General features: G+C 44.2%; 1 protein-coding gene across 2 annotated transcripts in view; it reads left to right on the top strand.

Moving 5' to 3' along the window:
* The first annotated feature begins 2471 nt into the window (after positions 1 to 2471).
* Positions 2472 to 13082, top strand: part of KCNH1 (potassium voltage-gated channel subfamily H member 1) — a 422730-nt gene continuing 412119 nt past the window's right edge. For both annotated transcript variants that reach the window (XM_061185560.1, XM_061185559.1), the window contains exon 1: positions 2472 to 2550. In XM_061185560.1, the coding sequence (XP_061041543.1) occupies positions 2472 to 2550 (79 nt within the window). The remainder of the gene's footprint in view (positions 2551 to 13082) is intronic.

Genomic DNA, 13082 nt, shown 5'->3' with positions numbered 1-13082 from the left:
GGCAGAACACGGCTTTATTCCCACAGTCAGATAGTGTTGAGGGTAGGCCAAGGGAATGGGGGAACAGAGGATGTGCTTTTGTAGATGCTGTGAGATATCTTCACACTGAATAGTGATGGTGGTTAAAGATTGCTGACTTTTTAAGTGTTAAGTCTTTTAATCTCTTTGAGTGTGCCACTAAAAATTATAGTATTCAAAACAGTGCCAATACACACACACACACACACACACACACACAGAGCATGCGGAGAGCCACTGGAGTAGCACATCTGAAATTAAAATGGAAGATATCTCCTTGTTTCTTTTTCTTATCAGGTAGCATACCAAGGCTTTAACATCTCTCACCTCAAATGAATATAATCTGTTTCCTTTATACTCGAGCCCTGAAACATGAGAGCTCATTAAAATCTGAGAAATTTTATTAACTCTCTCTGATAGCTCCCCCCCTATTCTTTTCTTTATCTTCGTTTCACAAGCAGGATTATGAAGTTGCTTGATAGGTTTTTAATATCGTCATGAAAAGTCTTCCCTTGGGCATGTTTGTGCAGTAGATAACATAATCTTAAGAACCTTATTCAAATGAATGTATTCAAATGAAGTAGGCAGACACCACTGAACCAACTCAGCATCAATACATTTCAAAGGTCTCATCGACATTGTTATCTCATTTGTAATAGAACAAAGAACCACTAGACGGAGCTAGGGTTTAAGAAATCACAGCTCTGAGTTGGTGACAGCTGTGCTGGGTAGAATGTTATCTTGTGGAAGAAGTGTATCATTACTGATTTCAAAGCCCATGCAAGCCTTCCTAATTCTGCAAACAGCCGTCATTTGTTTATTTTGTGTCTCTACAAGATGAGACACAGGGTGATGTCTGTAATGGCCCAATTTATTTAGTCACTCTAATGATGACGTCTGACCTTGGTGTAGTACTTCACAGTTTAGAGTGTTGTCCCCTACATAATTACGTTTGATCTTCACAGCAACTCTGAGAGATTGCTGGGCAAGAATTAGTTCCTCTGTTTTGGAGATGAATAAACTGAGATGGTATCTGCAATACATTAGGATGCGTCAGGATGGTAAACCCAGACAAGTGAGGTTGCACAGTTTTTTTCCTCTTACATTCTTGTGTAGACTGTTGGTTGCCCCAGCCTGGAACTAACTAGAATACTATCAACTCATTCTTTTTGTGGGGCATTTCTTTAGTCTCTGATCGCACACCCTCTGGGGACACATAGTGAAAAGACAGATAAAGTCTATGTGCAGGTAGAAATCTCCCAAAACTGGTGAACAAACTTGTCTGAGCTCCTGCCCAGAAACCTTGGGTTGATGTGATTCTTATAACAGGAGGCAGATGTGAAGACCAGCACATCATCCTCAGCAGGGTGGCCCATCCATCAAGCCAAGGCTGCGCTTTTTAATTGATGTCAAATGTCCGGGGAAGCTGCCCCCCCCAATGCCCGCCCCCCCCAGCATTTGCCCTCAGAGAGAAGCCCCCCTGTTTATATGTTTGTCAGACACACTGTTCCTGTGTCCTAACATCACACACTGATCATAACAGGTTGTGCTTCAGCTAAAACAAAACAAAACAAAACTTTCTGTATATATACATGTATTTTCTTGGTCTTTTAGTAAAATATTCTCTGGATAAGAGTGGAAATCAAGTCAGTCAGCAAGCAAACTTGTCAAACGTCTGGAGCCTGCATTTTTGCCTTTGGTTATCTTTAAAAACAAACCAAGACAGCTATTCTGGAGCTCAGCCAGTCACTCTGCAAGTCTGACCGCTTACAATGCTTCATTAATTAGTGGTCAAACACTGGCTTCAGAATCCAGGTGGGGCAACTTTCACAACTGAGGCTAAGAAATCCTAGGGGCCAGCAGGAAGGTGTTCTAGGAGCCTCAGAGGTCCCAAGGGCTCCGGCCTGAAACGGAGCAAAGGCGGAGAGGTACAGCATCATGCTCCCCCTCGACTCCGTGCGATCTCGTCGGGCATTAACCCACTAAGACAGCTGTTCCTCTATCCTCCTCTCCATCCAGCCCAAGACGCGTCCTGAACACGTTTCCCGGCTGTGCCCAGAGGGTGGCGCTGCCCGCCCAGCCTTGGCCCACCGCCGCGTTCGGCTTCCTAGCCGCTGCGGGAGCGCCCCGCTAGGTCTCCCGCAGGCCGGCGCGGGGCACGCGCCCGGTAGGGGGCGCCGCGGGCCCGGGCGCGGCGGCTCCCTCCGCCCACCCGGAGGCGGCTGCGGCGAGGCGAGCCCCGCGCGAGTGCAGTGCGAGGCGGGCCGCGGGGAGGGAGGCGCGAAGAGGGCGCGAGGGCGGCAGCCGGTGGGAGCCGCCGCCCCTGCCCGGCCGGGTCCCCGTGGGGCGCATGGGGCGCTTCGAGCCGGGATCGCTCGCGGGCCCCGCGCCCAGCTTGCTGCTGTCCTGAGAAGCCGCGCCGGGACGCCCCCAGACCCCGAGCTGCCGGGAGGATGACCATGGCCGGTGGCAGGAAGGGACTGGTGGCCCCGCAAAACACATTTCTGGAGAATATTGTCCGGCGGTCCAATGGTAAGAGATGCATTCGGATTTGTTACCCCTGCTTTTTATCTGTGCCTTTATTGCAGACGCCTCCCGCCGCTCGGCGCCAGCAGATGCAGCAGAACCCCGGGGCTCTGCTGGGAGCCGCGGCGCGGGCGCTGGGGGCTGCCTCCCGGAGGCTAGGAGAGGTGGGCAGGGCGGGGCGGGGCGGGGTCTGATGGGCCCCCATCCCAAGAGGAGAGCTCTCCTGGGGTCGCTTTTTGGGCCTTTCTCGCGCCTTCTCGGTCTCATCTTCAGGGAGTGTGACAGTTGATGAGCAAAGTACTGGGAAAAGTGATGGGAAGCTGGTCTCAGCAGGAACGGCAGCGCGTTCCCCCATCGGTACTGCCCGCCCCTCCACTTAGGCTCTCTGGGTTCTCTGGCCGTTCCTCACGGCGCCGCCTCTACTGGGAGAGAGCCCCAGTAGAGACCCGCAACTCCGAGTCCCGGCCCCCGAGGGATGTGAGGATGCGGCTGCTTCCACCTTCCATCCAGGCAGCTGAAAAGTACGAATGTAGGGACCTAGGGACGGGCTGCAGGCTGCCCGATTCCACCTCCTCAACCACCCAACCCTTCGAGGTTAAGTGAAGTCTCCTGAGGGGCAGAGTTTCCTGGACTCGGGTGGAAAGTGGAGGGGCACAAGTGCAGAGCTGGCCAAGTGGTCACAGGTACAAACCTGTCGTCGTTCCTCTCTTCTAAACCACAGCAGTGTTTTATGTCTATAATTCTTGCTCCCCTATACATTCCCAAACTCACCAAACCTGTAAATGTATCTATTACTCAATAAAACAGAGCTCCCGGATCCTCTCTTTCCCAGCGGCATTAAGACGGCATGAAGCGGTGGGAGGCGAGAGTCCTAGGAGCAGGGATGGAATGGAAACATTTCAAAAGCCTTTAGTACCCACAGCAAAGCTTCCCGGCTAAAGCACTTACAGAGCAAACAGGAACCCAGCAGTTGGAAGGTGCAGTGCACACCCGTTCATCAAAGGGCTAAAATGAAAGAGGACAAGCCTAGAGACGCTCTTTACAGGCTCCTGGACCACTCTCGTTCCAGAGACAGATGACATTCTATTAGGAGGAGGTGAGGCGCCAACTCAGGAAGTGGACTTTAAAAAAGTGTAAATATCACCATTACGGAGCCTTAAGGAGCTTGTGTTAAAACTATGCGCTTCTATTGGGATTTAGTGAGGGATTCAGGGGAAGGGCATGAAAGTGACTTATGCTACTAGGAAATACTCTTTAATTTAAAAAGTGATTTAAGTTTATCTTATAATAAAAAACTTATCACTAGGATAGCAAATCGTCATGTATTACTCAAGTACTTTAAAAAAAAAAAGATCATTTATTGTGTGACTCTTGAAGAATTTTGGGTCAATCACCTTTCCTTTCAAGGACTTCCTCACTCAAACTAAGGTGGCTTTTAGAACAAGGTCACAGCCATTACCTGGGGAGGGAAGGGGATGATAATTACTACATGAACAGCCACAGTGAACCCTTCAGCCATGAAAAAGCTGGAGGTGTTTGTAGCTTTTTAAGTAAAATCACCATCTAAGAGTTAATTTGCTGTGATTGCTTTGTTGTTGGCCTATTGAGGGGGATGAAGAGAGTCTTGCTATTTGGGGATCCCATTGCCAGTGACATAAACTTTCTCAGAAATATCAATGACAATTCCATTTTTTGGTGAAGAGGCAGTGTTCTTTAAGTTAGAGGTGAAACTGCATCTAACATTTACCTTATTCTGTTTTTGAGTGGAGAGAGCATCAAGAGAATCTTAAACGTAACAATCACAGGGTTCCTTAGGCTTGTTGGAGGAATTTAAGAATCCTGGAGCTAATACCACAATAAAATAATAAAAACCATGAATTCTGGAGCTGACACAATTACAAAAAATCCTGGAGCTGAGAAGGCAGAATACCTTCTAGTTTAGTTGATCTTCTTGGACCTCCCCCCTTCCCCCTACTGTAAGCAGGCATAGAATGTCAATAGAATAAGTGCCTGGCAGCATTGTTAGCACTGGCCTTTTAATTTCAGCACCAGTTCCAACAGCTTGACTCTGATTAACCAACCAACCAAACAACATCAACAACAAAACCAAAACATCTTGGGAGGAGAGGTGGATGAACATTTAAAATGATCTATTATTTCAGAAAGATTGTGATCTTGAAATGTGGGATTTAAGTTTTTAGTGACCCCCTTTCATTGGATTTCCTGAACCCAAAGAGAAAAAACAATTTGGACTCTTGGAAATATCACAGTATCTATAAGCATTATGTTATTTTACTGTGATGGAAAAATATCTATTTAAAAATATTGATTGTCTCCTAAAATCCACCAGCCCCTTTTTTGGGGGGGCATTAAAGTATTTAAATAGCATTTTACCTTAAAATAGCAATACTTTATTTATTTATTACCTTTATTGGAGTATAATTGCTTTACAGTGGTGTGTTAGTTTCTGCTTTATAACAAAGTGAATCAGCTATACATATACATATATCCCCATATCTCCTCCCTCTTGTGTCACCCTCCCTATCCCACCACTCTAGGTGGTCACAAAGCACGGAGCTGATCTCCCTGTGCTATGCGGCTGCTTCCCACTAGCTACCTGTTTTACGTTTGGGAGTGTATATATGTCTATGCCACTCTCTCACTTTGTCCCAGTTTACCCTTCCCCCTTCTCATGTCCTCAAACCCATTCTCTACGTCTGCGTCTTTATTCCTGTCCCGCCCCTAGGTTCTTCAGACCTTTTTTTTTTTAGATTCCATATATATGTGTTAGCATACGGTATTTGTTTTTCTCTTTCTGACTTACTTCACTCTGTATGACAGACTCTAGGTCCATCCACCTCACTACAAATAACTCAGTTTCGTTTCTTTTTATGGCTGAGTAATATTCCATTGTATATATGTGCCACATCTTCTTTATCCATTCATCTGTCGATGGACATTTAGGTTGCTTCCATGTCCTGGCTATTGTAAATAGAGCAAAATAGCAATACTTTCTGATCATTTTATTAGGTATTTTCTCCTAGTGGCCCTATGCAGTATTATTGTTCCTCTTTTACAGATCAAAAAACTGAGTCCCAGGAATATTAAGTGACTTATTGAAAGTGGCAGGCAGACAGTGCCTGAGGAAGTTCTTTAGAGGGGATCATTCATCCTTCTTGTAGCATCATTGTTTCTCCAGCCATTATGACTTAGCCTGTGGAACTGTCTTATCATCCTTAAGAAAATCTCTCATTATATGCTAATGGATAATAGAACTGGCTTTGTTCTGGGGCATTTGAATATCTGGTGTCTGGGAAATCATCAAACTGTCAGCTGAGACAGATCTTAGGTGCTCTGTCGTCTGCCTTTCCTTCCCTATCATTGTATAAATGAAGAAATGAAAGCAAGTACACTTTCTCAAATACTTAAGGGCAGAACTGATGAGACCCTAAGCCCCTTGACCCCAGCGTCATGTTCCTTATGGTACACCATGAAACGACCTTCCTTGTATTACCATTATTTTCTCTACAGGAGCACAATTTCCCAGTGGAGATTAAATAAAATGTTATAACAACAGGAACAGCATCCATTTTGGCTAACAGCCATGCCACCGCATCCAAACAGAATAATAGGGCAAAGGAGAAGCTAATTCTGTTTCAAGGAAGGGCAGTATTTTCACCTTTGTCAATGGTTTAGTTGGAGCCATAGGGAGGATAACGGCACTTATCTGTGTGCCCGTTGTAAAGTATTAAGTTACTTTTCATGGAATATCCCTTTGATCCTCATAAGCCAGCAAAGGAGATGCAGTGTCTCCATTTTGGATTTCAGGAACTAAGAATCCTCAGGTTAAGTAATTTACCTACAGCTGGCTAGTAAGAGGCAGAGTTAGAAAAAGGCAGTTAGAGGCAGCTCAGGGAGTAGTCAGCAGTTGTTACTGGTTTGTTCATTCAACAAAGATTTATTGAGCATATTTATTGGATGCTGGGGATATAGTGGAAAACAAGAAATCCTCCTTACCCTTAGTAAGTTACATTCTATTGAATCTTGGTCCAAGGATCCTGCCCCTATTCCACAATGTTTCCTGGCTGCAACTCTTATTTAAACCTGACATTGTATTTTTAAAAAAGTTTAAAAGATTACTGGTCTTGGTGGGACTAAAATCTAGTTTAACTTTCTTTGATATATTCTGAAACCATTTGAAGGTGAGATTTGATAATTATCTGTTTGTTTGTTTGTTTTTTGCATAGTTATAAGTAATCAGCAGGAATAATTAGCACCCTAGATGGGGTTTGCTTTTGCTTATGATCATTTCAGATCCTTCTATTGACTTCATGGCCACATAGGCAAAGCCAGCCTGTTTCTCTTTATATTCATGGTTGGAAAGTGTTATTCCAAAATATTTTTTGATAGTTGCTTAAATCTGTAGGCACTTACTGTCAGAATGCTCACTGAAGCAAATAGATCTGTCTTAGGAAGGCTGGCAGGCCTCAGTGCCAGGAAACTACAAAAATATTACCCTAAATGGTCCCATTCTAGGCAGAACATATGTTTTAGTGTTCGGAAACCTATATCAAACAATTGTAGGTGCCAGTTAAGAACCCATGCATGTTAGCAGGAGTGAAGCTCAACATATTTTGGCACAGATTTATGTACATGTATAATTTACAGATTGCTAAATCAGCTGTGTTTTTGTAACAGTTAAGTTGGTTCAGGTTGTTGATGTAAGTAGTTAGCAAACAGGGTGAGAGCCATGGGTAATGTTGTGTCTCAGAGAGGGGCTGAGCCATGGGACTATTTATAAAACAGAACACTTGTTAAAATCCATTGTTACTCTGAATGGGCAGTGGGTGATAATCTGGATTACTACCAGTTCAACAGAACTTGTTTTTTTCTTGTAATATGTTCTAAGATAACCTTCAACCCTGGCTCAGCTGTCTTTCTCTGAAAGAGTCACAAGTTTAATCTATTGACTGACATTGGCTGGGGGATTGAGAGGATGAAGCCTTGTGATATAACGTAAGGCAGCAAGGTTTCTAAACTCCATGATTTTTATAAAATCCATATATTTTAATAATCTATCATAAAAGAATAGATGCATTTGAGGCACATTGTGGTAAATGGAATCTTTGGCTTCGTTCTTTCCACCACCAGCTCTTCATTTATGATTGGGCTTCCTTTTGCAGTGGTTTCTTCAGCATTACCTTGAAGCTCCTCAATTCGTCCCTTCCTCTTTATTTTTTGTTAGATAGTTAATGGCTTGTAAATGAACATTTAAAACATACTTTAGTTATTTATTCAAAGAAGCCCTTTTTGTAAAGTGAGTATCTGCTTTATACATTCAGGGTATTTGGACCATGGTTGTAGTTGTTGTTGTTTTTTTCTCTTTAAGTGGTTACACCTGTAACTGGTGAGAAAGAGAAATAGAATCACAGAATCTTAGGTCTGAAGGGACATACTTTACAATTCCTTTTCCAGTGTTTGAATCTTCTGCAGAGCATCCCTCCCAGTGGTTATCCAGCCCATGCTTGGAGAGCTTCAGTGATGGGACATTCACTTTTCTTTCTTAAGCAACTGTAATTGTGAACCGGTTTCTTCCCCTCCCTTCCCTCCTTCCCTTCCTCCTTCTTTCTTTTTATCGTCATTGTCTGGTCTCACCAAAATCTGCTCTCTTACAGAAACCGCTCGTTTTAAGTCTGCCCTGTGGAACAAAACCTAGCCCACTCCTCTTTCCACCTGAAAACCATCTTTTCGGTAGTTTAGTAACAGTTATCTTGTCTCCATTCCTCTCCCTTGTTTTTTCAAAACCTTTTTTATTGTTTAATACCATAATAAAAAAGCACATAAAATAATTTTGTGCAGCTTAACACATTTGTATAAAGTAAATACTGTGCTGTCGCCACGTAAGTGACATCTTGCCAGCTCTCCAGAATCCCCGGGACCCTTCCTGTTCCCAACTCCGTTACTCCCCAAAGGGAGACATCTCCTGAGTTTATGGTGATCATAATTTCCTCATAATTTATCCCCATAATTTTACCACCTTGTTTTGCATTCCTGGACACTACAGTTTATTTTTGTCTGCTTTTGAGCTTTATATGTGTGGGACCATACAGCATGGATCCTTTGTCAGTTGGAGATTCATCCCTGTCATTGCATGTACTGTCATCGGCTCATTTTCACTGTATAGTACTTTATGGTATGACCATACCACACATTGTATTTATCCATTCTGCTGTTGATGGTCACGTGTTGCTTTGTAAACTGGCCCCCTTACAGGGATGGCAAGGAGAGACGGAAGAAAGAGGCAGACCACTCCAGATTGGTAGGTGGCAGGTTTAATAAGCAAGGGAACTTACTTACCAGGCATGTCGTGGGCACTGCAAGACGAGTAGATCTCTGCACCCACCTGCCAACACTTAAAGTTTAAATAGAGGCCTTAACTGGGTTAAGTCACGTATTCAGTCTAGATGGTCTCAACAACACCTTCCTCTCTCCTTGGAACCGCTCCTACTGTGGGAATGGTGGGCAGAGTGTACATTCCAAAAACAGGGGAGGGGGTGAGGAGTCTCTGATTGCCTGGGTCCGGTTCAAGGGTCAACTAGCGGTCACGTCCTCTCGCTGACCTCCTCCAACAATGTGTGAGTTGTTACCAGATTTTTGCTATTACTGATGCTACAAATATTCTTGCACATGTCTTTTGGGCATATATTGGGTGTGTACTCCCACTAGCAGTGTACGAGAGTTTTCATCACTCCACAACATACCCTTGCCAACACTTGCTATTTTCTCCTTAATAATGGCATTGCCCAAACAATCTAGTAACCAGTAAAACAGGATCACTTAGGGTGATGTTAGTAGTGAGCACATGATCAAAATGAAATGGAAACAGAACTTGCCCTTGTCCTTTGGGAGGCTTCACTATCTACTGTGTGTTTAAATGTTCTTACAGTGTGAATTCCCTCACCGTAATGGTAAATGATATGAAAGACTCACACAGTTAGAACTGTGTGCAAAGGACACATGCAAGTGTGTGTGTGTGTGTGTGTGTGTGTGTGTGTTTGGGAGACTCATTTTCTTAAATTGAGAAGCCTTGCGGACATATTATGTAAGAATTGTGAGCTGGAAGTGAGAAGGGACTAGGAGGTAAAAGACATGTTTATTTTAGTGAAAGAAATAGAACAAAATGACTGAAGGAGGGGTGCCGATTTCATGGAGGAATCAAAAAATCAAAGACAAATTAAAATGAAAAGCCAAGACTAGCTTACGGTTCGGTTTCATAGACATGGCAGACCTCCTTTGCGCCACATACTGTGCTAGAGACTGGGACTCGCAAAAGTGAGTGAGATGTTTGTGAAGCTGGGGCTCATTGAGGAGTGCATGATGAAGACCAACGTGCATTGCAAACTTGCCAAGAATTTAAGAGATGCTATGCCAATTCAATACTCACCACACTTTTTTTTCCGTTGTAAACATCTCACCCCAAATTATTCTGAGATTTTATATCTATTTATGTTTTTGTGAGATTGGATGTGGGATAACCAGATCCCTTACGTTAACTTAAAGGGGAAGATTGCAGGATGTGTGAAGCTTTGTTTTGATGTGGTGGAAGTTTTCTTAACAACCTCTCACTCCTCTGGGATGTCCCATTGCCCTGTCTTCTTTGGCACGAGGTTTTGGGTTGCTTACCCATTGCTGTGCGTTTCCAGCCTATCTTAGATGCTGGAATTTGTTTGATGCTCCAGCTGTTCTCTGTGCAAGTGCAGTCTTGCTGAACAGATTGCAGTTTGGCCAACTTCCGCGTCTCCCTCAGTTCTCCTGGTCTCGGCTCTAACAGTCATGTGTGGCTGTTAAGGACAAAACTACTTAGCTCTTCTGATTGGATATTAGAGAATTATGCCAATTATCAGAATCGGTTTGCTTACTCATCCTAAGATTGTTCATTCTGTCAATTAAAATGACAACTCTTTTGATTAGTCCTATGTTGCATAAAACTGATGTTCTGAAATTAATGGAGTCAATCCTGTAATTATTAATGTTAACAATTAACTGTGAGTGCCTCAAGGCTCTCATTTCTCATAGCTTCTTAAAGGGTCTATGATGACATCAGGTGCTTCTATAAAGAAGAGGGATGGCCTCTTGTTACTTCCTTCTTCCCTTAAAGCAATGATGTAGGCACCCGCCACCAGCATTCTCAGAGTGCTGGAGTCAGCATTTGAAAGATGATACTATTTTGGCAAATTTTACCAATATTTATCTCCTGCTTAACTTAGGTTTCTATTAAGAGTGAATTTGGAAAGCATATTTTAGAGTAGAGCTTTATAACTATGGCAAAGAAAATGGAGTTGAGTGATAAAACTATATTTCATCTACATGGGTTTCTAAGTTTACATTTTCTTTACTTTTGTTTCCTCTCAGCATTATTGGGACCGAATTGATTACAGTTCCATGCTGCAATCTTTAAGCTTGTTCTTTGAGTGTCTACAAGGGCCAGTGCACTGCTTATCTTCTCTGTGCCTCCCTCAGGCCACTCTCTTCTCTTCTGTAACCTGTTCTGCATCCTGGGAGGCTGACCTACACGGCTTATGTCAATAGGCTCCCTTGCTTCCTGGCTGGCTTCACACCACCATGAGATGGGGAAGGAGGGGTGGGAGTTTGTAGTATTTATTCTCCTCGTTTCCTCTCTGCAAGGTCATCATTGTAGCCTATCTGTTTTACCTTGGTTAAAGGTTACATCTGCAGATTGCTCTCTTTGGGTTTGGGTAAACCTCAAAATTTGCAACTGTTACTAACTCTGGGGGTCCTGCTGTCCCTGAAGTTTTCCTCCACAGTGTGCTGCGGCAGGTGCAGCCGGCTGATAACCAGATCTCAAGATCTGGTTATGACTATCTTTTCCCTATTCCTGGTTCAGGGACTTCATCTTGATAGCTTGAAGGCTGCCATGTGGGAGTATTTACACCTCAGAAATTGGCAAATGGTATAAATCAGGGCTTTTTCTCCCCCAGAGAGTTATACTAGTTGTAAGCACCAATTATAATTATTGGTTAAAACCATGACCTTGCACAGATTAAACAGCCTTTCTCACATGTGTGCCTGACAGTGAGCCAAAGGTTTTACATGTGTCATCTCCTCTAATCTCACTATGACTCTATGCTGTGGGCACTCTCACTATTCCCACTGCAGAAACTCAGGTTTAATAAAGAGATTAAGTAAATTGCCTTTGGTTAATTTCTAGTGGTAGAATCTCTAGGAACTTGTTAGGAATGCAAATTCTTGGGCCATACCTTATATCTAGTGAATCAGAAACTTGGGGGACGGGGCCCAGTTACCTGGGTTTTACTCAGTCCTCCAGGCAATTCTGGTGGATGTCGCAGTCGCAGGACCACTGCTTCCGAGCCAACCCCATGCATCTCTTTACTTGAGAGGTAACTACGTGGCTGCCGGGGTGTATGGATGGAGGAGGGCATGTGTTCGAGGGTGAGTGGACTTTTTCTCTATAGACTTTCAATCGGTTTCCCAGTTTTTGCTCAGATCCCATTCCTGCCTCAGGTAGTAGCTACTCGCATTTCAAGGTCCTGAGTCTCATTAGCCCCCTCCTTGTCCAGATCCCTTTGGAATTTTAAAATCGTGGCTTCTTCTGCTGCACATCATCCTCCATCTACTTTTCATCTTCCCGAAACGGAGCTCATGCCTGCTGGTGACTCTTCTCTTGTTGTTGTGTGTATATCTCTTGAAGTTTTCAGCTGTCATTCAAGAATGAGGAAGTAAATGCATGTGCTCAGTCTGCCATTTTGAAACAATAATTGGTAGTGTTGAAAGACGAAGGAGGTCCTAAATTCTAGTCATTCTCGTTCTGTCAGGTAAAATTCCGCTCGATACTTTTCCCACCTGGCTAGACCATCCAGGGATTGTGCCCCTGCCCAACTTCATTCACTGTGCCACCTTTCTCTGTTATTCTTGTCAAATGATAAAACTAAAGCAATTTAGTAACGACTTCGATGTCCTTTATTTAAGGGAAAACAATCCATGGACTGGGGGAGTGCAGGGCCTTACCAGCAGTGGAACACTCTTCCCAAGGGATCTGGGGCAGGAGTGGGTTTTATAGAGCATTAGCAGAGGCATCTCAGACCCAGGGCACGTCCGCCTGGGCGGTTGGGGATTTCCTTAGAAGGCTAGCTGGTCCTGTTTTCTAGGGTAAGGTGAGCCAGCTCAAGCTGCGTTGGAGGATTGTGACCGGTGTTAGGTTTCCTTGACAGTGAGTTGTTTCCCGTAAGTGCAGGCTGACTTAGGTTGAGATCTGTGATGTGGGCCACTGGGGTGGCCTCTGTTTCGTGGGTCCTGATACAGGAATTAACTTTGTCGTTCTCTCCCCCAGCTTCACAGTCCCTACCTCTCACTTGTCTCTAGCAGTGCCTTCTCTTGAAATGTTCTGGTTTTCTTCTCTCTCTGTATCTCCCTCTGGGTCTCAGTCTCTCCTGTACCGTCTCCGAGGGTCTTGAGCTCTCTCCTCACTCACTCTCTGGGTCTTGCTGTGGGTCTCTTGC

The sequence above is a fragment of the Eubalaena glacialis genome, chromosome 3, assembly GCF_028564815.1.
Source record: "Eubalaena glacialis isolate mEubGla1 chromosome 3, mEubGla1.1.hap2.+ XY, whole genome shotgun sequence".
Taxonomy (NCBI): domain Eukaryota; kingdom Metazoa; phylum Chordata; class Mammalia; order Artiodactyla; family Balaenidae; genus Eubalaena; species Eubalaena glacialis.
Note: the sequence above shows the minus strand (reverse complement) of the source record. Positions and strands in the feature narration are given on the sequence as shown.